We start from the raw sequence: 15,367 nt of genomic DNA on the forward strand, positions 1-15,367 counted from the left end.
GCTGTGCTTGGCTTGTGCTGCTGCTCACCAGAAGGTGGAAGAGGTGCCAGCAGCTGTGCTACAGTCTTCCTCAGCATCTGCCTCAACCCAGCCTCAGGTTGGCATTCAAATTTCCATGCTGCTATTGTGAAATTATTGTTGGGAAGTACTTGCATGTTGTAGAATAACTAAACTATCTTTAATTTTTCATTTTATCATGTTAAATATATGATTATATGCTTATTCAAATTATTATATATAAATTCTGGTGGTTTGTAATTTTTCATAATGTTGGAATATCTTGTGTATTGGAAGTAATTATTGATTTGGTAATCTTTTTGATCACAGCTGGTCATGAATGGAAAATTTGAGTAAATTAGAAATGTCATTTTAAATAGAACACAAGTTATTGCCTTTATCTTGCTTTATCTACACAATTCTGTGTTCTGTGCTCATTCATTGTCAGTGCATTCAAAAGCATAATGTTGGAAATCACAAATAATGGAAAATGCTGGAAATGTTCAGCAGGTTAGGCAACATGTTGGAGAGAAATTGTTCATATTTCAGATCAATCACCATTGCGACTTAAAAAAAAGTTTTATGATACAAAAAAGGGGGGAAGGGGAGATGAGAACAAAAAAGAAGATTAATGAGTGAGTAAGAGGCATGGAAAATTTAAATAACCAATGGGATAGCAGTACAAGGCAAATGATGCAGTAATAGAACACATAAAGGAATACAAAATGTATAAAGAGGAGGTATAGACGTGAATAATAAAATTATTGGTATTGGTTTATTATTATCACTTGCACTGAGGTGCAGTGGAAAAACTTGTCTTGCATACTGTTCGTACAGATCAATTCATTACACAGTGCTTTGAGGTAGTACAGGGTAAAAACAATAACAGAATACAGAGTAAAGTGTCACAGCTACAGGGAAGTGTATTGCAGGTAGACAATAAGATGCAAGGTCATAACAAGAAAGATTGTGAGGTTAAGAGTCCATGTCTTAGTTAAAGTCTGTCCCATATCCAGAAGCCTTTTTGTCAATCAAAAGGTTAGGTACTGTTCATCCAGTTTTATCAGAACTGTATAAGAGATGGTCCAAGTAGGGGGAGAATTAAAGTACCTGGTAACTGAAAGCTCAGTTTTACTTTTGCAGACTGAGAGACTTGTTCCTTTGGGACAGACATCACTTGGATTGGACTGACATTCAAATACCCAGGGCTTTAGATAAGGTTTTAACTAAATTGTTTGGGGGAGGTAGAGGAGGGTTCTGCTGAGGGAAATTTTGAAAATTAAAACACAAATTTATTATGTAGAGTACCAAATAAGTGTTGATCGCCAGACCTTTTCAGGAAGGGATGCAAGCATTAAAATACGCCTCCAATTTGAGCAGGGCAAATCAAAACCGACAGAAGTAAAGTAGAATACAAGTAATCCAGTTAACAAAATAAAACTGGTCTGTAAAAAAAAAATCTATAGATATGTGGAAAGGAAAATATTAGCAAAAGACAACATGGGTCCCTTATAGATTGAAAGAAAAGAAATTATATTAGGGAATAAGAAATTGGCAGTGAAACTAAATACGTATTTTGTGTCAGCTTTCATGGCAGAAAACCTGGAAATGATGGGGAGCAGGTATAGAGTGAATGAATAGCTGAAAGAATTAGCATTGGTAAAAACTGGTGGCTGTGGAGATAGTGGATGCACTGGTTGTCATCATCTAGAATTTCAATTGATTCTGTTAATGTTCCCACAGATTGGAAAGTAGCAAAAGTAACCTCACTACCTAAGAAATGAGGGAGAGAGGAAACAGAACTAAAGCGCTGTTAGATTGATGTCAATAGTAAGGAAAAGTCAGCATGCATTTAAGAAAGGAAATACTTTTTTAACATTTTAGATTTTTTTGTGGCAGGAGTTATGGGGGAGAGGGAAGGGGGGAGGTGTTGTAACTAGTAGAATAGATAAAGGCCAAACCAAAGACTTTCAGAAACATATGATAGGGTGATGAAATTAGAGCAACTTGGGATTGGGAGTAACATAGTGTTGTGTGTTGACATTCGGTTAATGTCCAGAATACATTTGGAATGAACAGGCCATTTTTGGGTTGGGAGACTGTGACTAATGGTGGTGGGATTGTGCTGTGGCCCAGCTCTCAATCTTATATCACTTATTTGGATGAAGGGATCGTGTGTCATATTTGAGTTTGCTGAGGATCTGAAAATGGGTAGCAGTGTGGATTGACAGTTTATCCTATGTGCATGGTATATAACATGGAAAAATGTGAAGTTGTACATTTTCATAGCAAAATAGGAAAGTGGAGTGTTTTTTAAATAGTGATACAATGAGAGGGACCAAGGTGACCTTGGGCATGAATAACTGAAAGTTAACATGCAAGTAATTAAGCACATTGGCTTTTATTGCAAGAGAATTTGAGGACAAGAATAAAGACATTTTATTGGAAATATATAGGACCCTGTTGAGATTGCACCTGGAATATTATTTACAGGTCTGGTCTCACTATCTCAGAAGAGATGTATACAGTATATGTGTGAGGATGTCCAATGAAGGTTCCCCCGTTTAATTTCTAGGATTATGGCATCCAGTGATCCTCCTATGAGAAGAAATTATACTGACAGGGCCTCTACTCTCTCAAGAGTTAAACAGATTAACAGACAATCTCATTGAAACATACAAAATTCTTCTGTGGTTTGATGGATGAATCCAGGGATGATGTTTCCTCTGGTTCTGGTGTCTAGAACCAGAGGTCAGTGTCTCAAAATGTGGAGTCAACCATTCAGTGCAGATTTGAGGAAAAACTTCTTCACCCAGGAGTGTAGAGGCTTAGCCCCTGAGGTCAAGGGAATTGAATGATATAATATTGGTGCAGGAAGTGGTGCTGAGGTAAAAAAATCAGGTGTGATCTTATTGAATGGCCTTCTCCAGAATCTGTTTCACATTGATATTATTTCTGTAAAGCATTCACTCAGTGTATATTTGGCCTATCCTGTATAGGAAAGATCACATTGTGAGGAACAAATGCAGTATAGTAAACTGAAGTAAATACAAGTAAAAGTTAACTTAAAGGTTTAAGATTGTTTCTTTGAAATGGTAGATTTGCCAATAAATGTGTGTGAGCAAGATGTGAGGAAATGTGTAATTTACTTTTTGATCTGAGGGACATCATTGTAGTATGTAAGATTTTCCAAATGGCAGTCAATAGTCAGTTTTTATTAATGGATTCTATTTTGTATAAATCATACAAGATGTTGTGAGCAAAAATGTACTTTAGTTGATGGAATATGATACTAAATATTTAAATACAAATTTCAGCTGATAGGAACTAAGAAAATAACATAGCAATTATACTAACAATATTCCTTATGTAGTTTTCTGCATTGAGTAGTTGACTCTTTAGTTTCTTTGAAAACAATAATGCCCCAACATATTTGTAGCCCTGAAGGATTCAACAAATTATATGGCCCAAAAATGGGTAAAATTTGATCCAAATGTTGAGACAGAATGTTCTGGCCAATAATAAAATAGGTAGTAACCCAATTGTCTTAGATAATTAAAAAAAATGATCAATGCAATAACTTGTTTTAAAAACTTCTATGGTGTTGCATCTTTGTCAGGGATGACAAGAAGTCTAGCCTTAACCTTACTATCGACTAATTTGACATTCCCTATCCTTTATATCCAATTACAGGTGAAGACTGAGGAGCAGATTGCTGCAGAGCAAGCATGGTTTGAAGCAGATAAGGTGTGGCTGGTCCACAAAGATGGGTTTTCATTAGGTAATTATAAATGGAAATTTCTATTCCTTATTGATTGTATGTAAATTTTGCATTATTCTTGAAATAATGAAAAATGGGAGTCGGGAAACTGGGAGTGAGGCAGGATAAAGAGGGACACAGAATGCATGATGGGCTTAACCCTTTGAGTCAACATGGTAAATCTCAGAGAAAGAGTGGTCATTGCAGTGGCAGGGTGATGGGAAGGACACAGAATTTAGTCTCTGGAAAACTGGGGATTCAGCCACAGGATGTCCAGCTAAAAAAGAGGCATTCACGTCACTGATTAAGAGGGTATCATGGTTTGGGAAACACATTCAGACAGACAATGTGCAAAAATGTGGGGATTGAGATTAGCCAGGCAGGAGGAGTGCTTTTCATAGGATACGTTGTCAGTGGAAGAGAAGTTGATGGGTAGCAGGGAAAAGAAGGCTGGGAGCAGGGTCCTTTGGAAGGGTGTTTGGTGGAATGGGGCATGTTGAAATATGGACAGCCAACTGGTGAAAGGATATTGAGGAAGAGATATACAGTTCCGTGGGGAAGAAGGAAAAGAAATAGGGAGAGACAGCAAAGGAGGGTGGTGGAATGACAAGGAGGGTGGTGGAATGACAAGGAAGGTAATTTCAAGTTATTGGCTTTGGGGCACAGGAAAGGGTTGGACCAAATGTAGAAAATTTATTCTGCAATCAATTATATTATTACTGAATGTTTTTCTACTAAATTTTTCTATTTAAATACTCATGTGTTACATTAAGTGCGACTTTATTTTGTTTAAATTGTTAGCACATCTCTGAACTTAAGTTTTGCTGTTATTGGAGGCATTTTCCAGCTGCTTGTGTTGAAATTCTAACAAATGGTTGAGTTGTAAATGGCAAAGTTGTAATAGGTACCTCATTCTAACAATTCACATGCTTCTAATTTCTGCTTTGAGTAGTGAACACTTGAGCTTCCTTGAATATAATGCACTAAATATTATACTCAAGGACATATTTATGCACATGCATATGCAACGGCAGTGGTATCAAATGGCAGGCAACACAGGCTTGCTTTGACATTAGGTTAAAGGGTATCATGGCTTCCTGACCTGTTGCTAAGGTGTTCTTTGGTAATCATCTGGCAGGTAGGTTCTTAAACTGTTTTGTTTGGCGTTCTGTTCCATCACTCTTTCTTGTTGCCGATCTCATGCCAGACTCCCACATCCTTGGATCTCAGTCTAACTTTGTGTCCGACCCAATATACTACTTCCCTCTTACCACTTCATCATCATCTCCCATCACCCCTGCCAACAAATACAAGACTTGTCCCTCACTATCATCTCCCTTGACCCTTGGTCTGCTCTCATCAGTACAATGTTCACGATAGATGTTGTGAGCAAAATATATTCTTTCCTCTAATGTCTCTTCTCATTCCCCAACCATCCCAAACACTTAAAAAGATGGAGGAAGAAAGACACGTAGTCAATTCCTCCACATGCATTGCCTTGGACTTAAAGCATTATAGGGCATTCTATCAAGGTCCTCACTCAAAACTAGCAGAGGCCCACTAAAATAACATCACTATACCATACTTTTTATGGTGTTGAGGGACATTTAAAGCAATACAGCAGTGTCATTATCTCTTAAGTTGCTTAGCAACCACTCATTTGTATCATTGGTAGATTGTTTCCACCATAAGGATTGTAGTGGTTCAAGAAGCTAGATTATCATCACTTTTTTTTTGAAGTGTAATTGGAGTTGAGCAATAACACCTGCCATAAATACTCACATCCTTGAATTAAAAAAATGAAAATTCCGATGGATTAGAGGGTCACAGTTGCTCATGAAATACCTCAAATGCCTCAGGCATCTGATGAACTTGGTGGCTGGAAGTGGCCAATGGCAGGTATTATGCACTATTTTTTTCTCGGGAAACCTTGACACTTTTCCCCAGATGCACTAATTGACAGTCATTGTAAATTAATATGAAACATTTTGTTGACTGTTTTCCACATTGAGGTGCTTTGGCACACTGATTTTTTTTTATTCTAAACTAAATTAGAATTTTAATTGAAGTTAGATTAGCTCCAGATATGCCTTTGTTACACCAGAAATTGTAACTAGTTACATTTTTAAATTAAATGATATGTAAAATATTGCTTTTTTTTTACATTGCATGCAGCATGCTTAAGATCCTATTTGTTGTTGCAGCTGCTTGTTTAAAAACTGATGCAGCAGTCTCCAAACTCCCAGAAGGTAAAGTGAAAATTAAACTGGATCATGATCAAACAATTCTGGATGCAGATGAAGATGATGTGGAAAAGGCAAGTCTAATGCATCTTACTTAAATGACCACACAAATATTTTGATTCTTTGTTATTATAATTCTGAAATAAATTTTATTTTCCTTTGAAGTTTGGTATAGAGTTACTTGAGTGCAAATTATTAAATGTACTGAACATGTAATAATTCTCAATCTATATGCTTATAACCAAAGGCAGCAACATCTGCATTAAAAAATAATGATTTTTCAACAGGGTTCCACAAAGGCTTAGGCCATGAAGTCCACTTGTTAAATTTGAGTTTCTGGGAGTATATTTGAAGTACAGTATTTCTCATGCCAATACTGATGACCCTCTTCCTGCAATAATTCCTGCATTAGAATGAACCTTTTCAATCATTTTACTAGTTTTAATTGGTTTAAAATGCACCAATACTCCTGTGCATATTTTGGAGGTGAAGCCTTGACTCTGTCAGTCTGGACCCAAGTCTGCTCTCGGGTTTTATTTCAGTGTCACAGCAGGCAAATTGAAGTGCTTTGTGTAGAGATCGTAATAGTCGAATTTAGGACGGAGTCTTTCTGCATGAAGTACTCCCCTTGCTTTTAAGGTTCTTGCTATGAGGAGGAAAGTTCTGAAATTTTGCTTCAGCAACAGCAAGTTTGAGACAGAAATCTGCTGGCTTGCCACTGAAAATCCTCTTTGGTGACTTTTGTTGGCACAAATCCATTGGCATGCTTTAATTACTGATTTTTAATTGAAATCAAGTCTTGTATTCTTTAACTTTTATTCCAAATGTTCATTTAACAGGCCAATCCACCAACCTATGACCGAGTGGAAGATCTTGCTTCCTTGTTGTATCTCAATGAATCTAGTGTTCTGCACACAATACGCCAACGGTATGGAGGTAACCTAATCCACACATACGCAGGGTCAAATATGGTAGTGGTCAATCCACTCAGCTCTCCTTCAATGTACTCTGAGAAGGTATGTTATTAATATTCTGGTATTAATTGTGAATATTAAGTATTAATGTATTTTGAACCATAGAATTTCAGTCACTCTCATTATAGAGATTCCTGCAATTCATTTCAGTGTTTCTAACTTGGAATCAAAATAGTTTTGGCCAATTGTATGATTATTATATGAAAGTCATACAATATACTGTCTAAGTTGTGCCTTTCTTTCAAAAATTACTTGCACTAAGCAATTTATATAAAATGATGTGGGGTTTTCTTGCTGTAAAATACTTAATAAGTAAGTAAGCAAAATGGAATAAGAATTTTTTTCCCCATCTTTTTGTGATATTGATGTCAAAATTAACTAATAAAATTGCACAAATATTAATAATAGCCTAAAAAGTAATTTTGTTTTTTAAATGTTCTTGGAAGAATTCAGTCTTTTCTAATGCTGATTCCCTTTATGAATATGTAAAACATAAAACTTCGAATGTTCAATTTAGAAGTTAATTTTTGCAGTCGTTTACATTGACAAAAGACAAATTTGAAGATCGGCTTATGCTGTGACCAGACCTCTTGAATATCTTTGAAAAGGAATACTAAATCTAAAAATCAATCCTGAACAAAAATAAATGGGATACTTCTAAAATTTATTAAGAAACATCATCTGAGGTCATTTGGTTTGCATACATTTTACAGTGTGTGTAAAGAATAACTTTACATATACTGTAGTTTGGAAATTGTATCCATCTTGTAATTCTGAATATCCTAAGCTGTATATTTTGTCAACATTTATTTGTATCAACAAATTTGTCGATGGCTGTAGTTCTTCATTTAATTGTCAGATAATATTTGATGTTGAAATTGGGCAGTTTGGATATCTAGTTTAGCAATAAACTGATCTGGTGGTCTTCTAGATACCAAGAGTTATGAATTGCTGTTATGCTTTTTTTAAAACAAAGGAACACCAAAAAAACATTTCTGGACCTTTCTTTAGAATCTTACCTGTGTTTTTTACTTTAAAAGTGCAAGCAGATGTGTGGGTTCATTGGAAATTCCCAAAATTCCAAAGAACCAAGGAATCTTCTATGCCTTTAAGTCATAGTGTTCTTTGAAACTGATTAGGATCCAGGACACTGAATTGGGCAAAGAATAAAAACAAAGTTGAGTTGTAAAAGTAGATGTAGCAAAAGATGTACCATGAATTTTTCTGTTAAGGATGATCTAAAATTTTTGGTACTATCATGTTAGGTACTGCAGTTCTTTACAGGTTACCTTAAGAAGACATCTAATGTCAAAGCCTGAGCTTGATTTTGAAATTGTTGATCGTACACTTGTTTTCAATTTTTATTTTGTTTTCCATTCCCCTCTCAAAGTTCTGATCAGGGAGGGACTGATGTTAACGGTACATAATGATGAATTTGTTTTTCAGTTGAGACCAATAGACCTTTCATTTTGAGTTTCAGTAGCAAATTCCATGAAGTAAAGAAGTAATAAAAAGCCAGAAACTAGACTTGCTTGATTGCTCCTGGGTCATGTGACATAAGCTGAAAACACTAACATTTCTATTCTTATATTGTCATGTAAATGTTCACAAATAGATTTGTGTTTGTTATAATTACTTTCATTTTAAGTAACTGGATGTGAAATGCGATCCATCTAAGTACAGTAAAAACATCTGACGTTTTCTCTCATAAGTATAGTTTAGTAATCTGTACAAAACTTTATCAAATACTCATGTTTTAGGTTATGCACATGTTTAAAGGATGTCGCAGAGAAGATACCTCCCCACATGTGTACGCTATTGCACAAGCTGCCTACAGAAATTTACTAACTACCAGGCAGGATCAATCCATTGTTCTTTTGGGCAGAAGTGGCAGTGGGAAAACTACAAACAGTCAGCATCTTGTTCAGTATCTGGTTACAATTGCTGGGAGCACAGGGAAAATTGTGACTGGTAAGAAAAAAATGTTTGACCTTTAGTATGCCTACATCTTGCATTTGCTTAATATTATAACATATGCATTTTAAATCCTCCATGGCCTATCTTCTGATTATCTGAAGACTCATAGAACCAAAATTTGTTTTTTATTCAAAGGATGAAAGGAGTAACATTGCATACAGTAATGTTGCATCAATACCCTAGTAAAACTGTGGAAATGATCATTAAGAGCAAAGTTCAAAATTACTAGTTTGATAATCCATAAGCAGCCTGTATGAATATGGAAGGAAGACCATGCTATCTGACCAACTTGATTTCTTTTGCTATGAGGTGGTGACCTCTCACAATACTGTAAAAGCAGTTTGAGATAATGTCACAGAGTGACAGAGAGAGACAGTATGGAAACAGGACCTTCAGCCCACTAAATCTGCATCGAACATTAACCACCCATTTACACTAATCCTACATTAATCCTTTTTTTTATTCTTCCTACATTCTCATCAACTCTCCCCACATTCTGCAACTCACCTATACACCAGAGACAATCTGCAGTGGCCGATTAACCTACCTACCAGCACATCTTTGGGATGTAGAAGGAAAGCGAAGCACCCAGAGGAAGTGCATGCGTTCACAGCACGAAAGTGCAAACTCTGCATAGATAGGATGCTGGTGGTGTGAGGCAACAACTTTGTTAGCTGCACCACTGTGCCACAATGTTCTTTTTGGAATTTGGTCCATTGAACCAAAACAATACCAGGCAGAAGAAGTTCTGTACTTAAGATATTGTCTAATGAAATAATAATATTTTTTATGGTTTTATACCTCAAGACAGATGAGACACATTTAAGTTCTGAGCAGTTCATCTGAATTCTAACAATATATTGATTTTAGCATGGTAGCAGAGCTAGTAGAGTTGCTGCCTCACAGCATCAGCAACCCGGGTTCAATCTTGACCTCTGGTGCTGTCTGTGGGGAGTTTGTGTGCCTCCATGTGACCATGCGGTTTTCCTCTAGGTACTCTGGTTTCCTCCCACATCCCAAAGGCAGGTTGATAGGTTCATTGGCCACTGTAAATTATCCCTAGTGTGTAAGCGAGTGGTAGAATCTGCAGGGAACGGAAGGTGGGGATTGAGAGGGATGTGGCAAGATTTAAAAAAATGGGATTAGTGTAGGATTTGTGTAAATGGGGGTTTGATGGTCGCATGTACTTAGTGGGGCCTGTTTCTGTGCTATAGTGTTCAATGACTATCGCCTCTTAAGCAGAAAATCATGGGTTTGAGTTCCACTTCGGGTACTCAAGAATAAAATCAAGCCTGACATTTCTCACTATACATTAAACTAACTTATGTTTTCTCGCTTGAGTGAATGTAAAAGATGTGTGGAAGTATTTAAAGAAACGTAGGGAGTTTCTTCCTTTCATGTGACCAATGTTTATTCTTTGGTCATTACTTTCTTCCTGTTATAGGCCTTGTTTTCTAGACATTGGCAACAGTGTAAATATTTATTTACAAGATGAGCATTGCAGACCAATATGTTGTGTTGCCCTTTCCTGATATGCATTTTAGAAGCTGGCAATGAATTACCAGCTTGAACTACTGCAATCTATGTATGGAAGGGAACATAAGAAATAGAAGCAGAAGTAGGCTATTTGGCTCTTTGTGCCAACTCCATTTTTCAAGGAGATTGTAGCCGATCTCCTACCTCACCTCTTTCCTGCATAAATCTTAAATCCCTGTTTTCCTTTATATCTAAAAATGTATTGATCACTATCTTGAATATACTCATGGCCGCCTTGGGTAGAGACTTCCAAAAATTCATGGGTGAAGAAATTTCTTCACAACTCTGTCCTGAATAGTTGAAAACCAATTTTGAAATATGACTCCTGGTTCTAGACACTTCAGCCGGGAGAAACATCACGCTTATATTACAACAGAATTTGAGTACAGGAGTAAAAATGTTTATTGCAGTTATACAAGGCCTTGGTTGAAACTATACTTCATTATTTGGCCTCCTTTCCCTTTGTAAAAGGAAATACTTGTCAATGAGGGAGTGCAATGAAGTTTCCCCAGATGGGTTTCTGGGTTACTGGATGAGAAGAGAGTGAGTAGATTAGGACTATATTGTGTAGAGTTTATGAGAATGATAGCTGATTTCATTGAAACTTAAAAAATTCTTGCACAGCTTCAGGAGGTGGATGTAGGGAGGACATTTCCTCTGCTGAAAAGTCTAGAACCAGGGCTCACAATCACATAAGAAGTCGGCCTTTTGGGACTATGATGACGAGAAATTTCTTTACTCGAGGGTGGCAAATCTTTGGAATTCTCAACCCCAGAAGACTATGAAGGCTGAGTTCATTCAAAATGGAGATCAAGAGATACCTTGATATTCAGGAATCAAGGGATATGGGAATATCGCAGGAAAATGGAGCTGAGGTAGAGGATCAGCTATGATCTTGGTAGATGGTAGAGAAAGCTCGAAGGTCCAGATGCCCTAATCCTGGTCCTGGTTCTCATGTTTATATGTTATACTGTGCTTTTATCCTGTCAATCCCCTTAGAAGATACTCCCGTAGTACCGTTGAGGACTAAGTTCTCAAATTTTATATGGCATGAATTAGGTGAAGTCGGGTCATTGTGTTTGGATGAGCTGAGCAAAGCTAAATCATTTTCCACATCAGATTTTCTGACATGATCAATTCAGGGAATGATTTGCCTTGGGACTTAGCATTTAGGTCCAATAGCAAATAGCATATGTTTTTATCCTTTATCAGCTTTGGATTTTCATGTGGAACTTATGGTTTGAGAATGACTAGTGGGATGATACCAGTGAGCTATTATTGTATACTTGGTCTGTACTAATTTTTCCTCAATAGCACATGATTCTGGATTGGCATGCATGATTTCAAATTACTTAGTTCTACATAATACATTAGACTGTTGCGGAATGGATGAAAATCTTGTTTATAAGTTCCGTAATACTAGCATTGTTTGGTAAAATAGGGAACCAGACTCTTTGAACTTCCTTCAATAATTATTCACTGAATTGAAGTTATATCATGGTCGGTAGCAAATTAAATCACAGTATTTCAACTTTTAAATTTTCTCTAATTTCTCTTGTGTTTTGGAATGTGAAGTCGAGAAATGGCAGGCAGTATATTCTGTTCTGGAAGCCTTCGGCAATAGCTCAACAAGTATGAATACCAACGCCACGCGTTTCTCAGAGATCATCTCACTTGACTTTGATCAGGCTGGTCAGGTGGCTTCAGCTTCCATACAGGTGAGAAATACATAACCATTTTCTCTTACAGCTGCCATGTTGGAAAGTACAGTATGCAGTGGGATGTTACTAGAAAATGCTGGCACTTCTGTGAAATGCCAGCAAATTCTGGATTTTGACATGTACATACTTGCATGGAAGCCTCAAACCAACTGAAAGCTAATTGTCAGCTTTTTGTCAATTATAACACTGAATTCCTTGTGGAGTTTATCGATGGAACCCAAAATTACAGAATTTTTTGCCATAAGGAAGCAGCTCACACAACCTAAACATGGAGAATTACCACTACAGGGGATTAAAGTGAACTTTTTCTTAATGGTTTGAGTTTATTTCAAAACTTTCAATGTCTTGAAGGACAATATTATTCCAGCCTAGTTTACTTCTTCCCTGACCTGGAATCATTGCCCACATTTTTCTAACAAGAGATATAGTTCAGCAATCTGGTCTGGATGGCAAAAGGACTGGGGTTTAACAACAAAGAGGCCCTGTCCATGAAATGTCCAAGCAACTTTTGATAGATGCCAAAGCTGGGGACAGGGCTTTACTGACAAAAAGTTGAAATTGATTCCAATAATTTTTAATACCTTTGACATTCAGAGGTCAAAATATGAAATTGAAATAAATTTTTAAAAACTGTTTTAAAAGGATAAAATTAAATATTATTGGTTAACACTTATAAATAATTAAATACATGTAGAGCAAAACAATTTTTTTAAAGCAGTCAATTACCCTTTGCTTCCTAATTCCTTCCAGTACAATCCCACTGAAATTAATAAGGTCGTGGCTCCTGCGCCAGGACCAGAGAAGCAATTCTCCAGTGGAGGTGAATATGCAAAAATCCAGGACTTCGATTTCAACAATTGAACCTTGACTGTTCTGACAATACTTTTGAAATTTTTTTGAACGTTTCAGAAACATTGAAATGTTTGATTGCTTTAATATCCAACATGGCTTAGCTGCCTGTCAAAATTTCTTTTCTGGCTATGCTGTGGTATGAACATTTTCTGCCCCACTCTTCCTGTCCCCAGCCCTCTCTGTAATGGAGTTTAATGCTCGGAAGGCCCTGCTGCTATTTGGGGCTTCATCAATGAGCACTTGTATAGCAGATTTCATCAGGTTCTTACCAGGGAACTACACAAGGAAAGCACATTCTCTACTTGTAGGTCATGGGCAAGTGCAGTTAGCTTGCTACTGACCTCAAATTCTGTACAATTAGAATCTTTGAATATTGATCAGCCCCCATTTTATATTTCTATTGTTCATTTGTTTACCTTGTAAAATTGCCAGAAGACCTTAACAAGTTGCTTTGTAGAATATACCCTTTGTAGAATATATCTAGGGTACTACCATCTGTGTTCTGTCCTGCACAACCTTGCTTGCTCATTATCGCTCCCCTTGCTGATAGTTCTGGGATTCCTTACATTCGACTTAAGTCCCTCATTGGTATTGGATTTTTTGATCTCTACAAAGAGCTCTAATCCATTTTCTCTATTGTAACATTGATTGTTTAATTCTTGAATTTTAGTCATTCTGATATTCATGGCATGCTGTCACCAATATTCTGGAATTTCATTTTCATATCCCTTTGCCTCTTCATTAAATTCTGGTCAACTGTTTGATCACAACCTTTAACATCTCCATCTATGATATGAATTCATTCCTTCAATCTGTTCAGTCCTTTTCTTTTCACCTCCTATAAAGCATTAGAAGAGCTAGTGTTTCTGTATTAATGTCTAGTTATGTCATTTTAAATTCTGAATGAAAAGTAGACTTCATTTACACAGAAGGGTATATTTTACAAAGCTATCTGGTCAGCAAGCTTCACTAGATTCAGTGTTGTTTTGAGAAGTCATACCTGTTGGTGTTACAGTTTTGCATTCAAATAGTATGTGTTTTGAATGAGACTTACAAATTCATTTCAGTGTGCCAAGACTGGTGGATGCGGTTTATAGATTTAAATAATTACACTGTGTGGCGACTCACCGTCTAGTCAGGCGAACCGGCTCGGCAGTCGGGTCGCATGGCGTCGGAGCGACGAGGCCCAAGATGGCGGCGGACCTCGTCTTTCCGAGCGACGGGGAGAACCCGCGCGCGGGAAAGTCCTGATGACGTAGGACTTACGTCATTGCCGGTTTTTTTGGGCGGGAGTTTTTCTCCCTTAAAGGGCCCACACAAGGCGGGAAAATAAACCAGTTCTGTTGGGCAATCCTCCGAGTAGAGTCTTGTTTTATTCCGCGGTAGCAACCGCTACAACTGAATTAATTCAATAAAACTTGTTTAATTATAAAATTCAGATAATTGAGGTAATGTTCTCTTTTTGCAGACTATGCTTTTGGAGAAGGTCAGGGTATCCAAGCATCCAGGGAGTGAGGGGACATTCAATGTGTTCTACTATCTAATGGCTGGTGCTGACAATACTCTAAGGTACAACAGTACTTTAAAAGCTTGTTTTGCTCTGCGTTTGCACCTATTTGGAGATGATTTCTTTGTTTTGTTTTGAACTTTATTTAATTATTTAAAGAAGGACTAGCTGGGTGGTCAATCCAATTTTATTCTGGATATTTTTAAGGAGTGGTTTGATGTAGTTCAATAACTTGCATGGGCCATTTCAAAGGGCAGCTAAGAATTAACCATGGTGTTGTTGGTCTGGAGTCACATCTAGGTCAGTCCAAGTAAGAAGAAGGGATTTCCTTCCCTAAAGGGTGTTATTGAGCCAAATGAGTTACTATGGTAATTTAATTTGTTTCATGATTCTGCTTAACTGACACCAGCTTTTATTTCTAATTAATTAATTGATGTTAAATTCCCCAGATGTTGTGGTTGAAATTTCAATGTGTTTCTCCAGATCATTTGTTTAGGTCAGTTGATTACTGGTCCAGTTTTTTAAAAATGGCTCAGGATGAATTTTCTTTAACAACATTAGCCTTGGGATGGTTTTACTCCTTCAAAGACACTATACAAACAGAAGCAGTTGTTGTTGGTGTTCCTGGGTCATTACTCCATGCCTTTTGATTATTCTTCCAGTAACATAACTACTATACAACTGTATAATATCTTTGAGTTATTTTTTTCTGTTCATAGGAAACCCTCTAGACCACACATGTTTGTTTTCAGCTGATAACTGGAACTTGTTATTGAAAAATCATTCACTAGATTTCTGAT

At 36.9% G+C, this 15,367-nt stretch overlaps 1 protein-coding gene across 1 annotated transcript in view; it reads left to right on the forward strand.

The window, feature by feature from the left end:
* Window positions 1-15,367, forward strand: part of LOC127581194 (unconventional myosin-XVIIIa-like) — a 181,907-nt gene that overhangs the window by 77,090 nt on the left and 89,450 nt on the right. The window contains 7 exon segments of the mRNA XM_052035300.1: window positions 32-97; window positions 3,691-3,778; window positions 5,962-6,074; window positions 6,840-7,016; window positions 8,735-8,945; window positions 12,063-12,205; window positions 14,529-14,629. Coding sequence (XP_051891260.1) covers window positions 32-97; window positions 3,691-3,778; window positions 5,962-6,074; window positions 6,840-7,016; window positions 8,735-8,945; window positions 12,063-12,205; window positions 14,529-14,629 — 899 coding nt within the window.

The sequence above is a fragment of the Pristis pectinata genome, chromosome 21 (genome assembly GCF_009764475.1).
Source record: "Pristis pectinata isolate sPriPec2 chromosome 21, sPriPec2.1.pri, whole genome shotgun sequence".
Lineage (NCBI taxonomy): Eukaryota > Metazoa > Chordata > Chondrichthyes > Rhinopristiformes > Pristidae > Pristis > Pristis pectinata.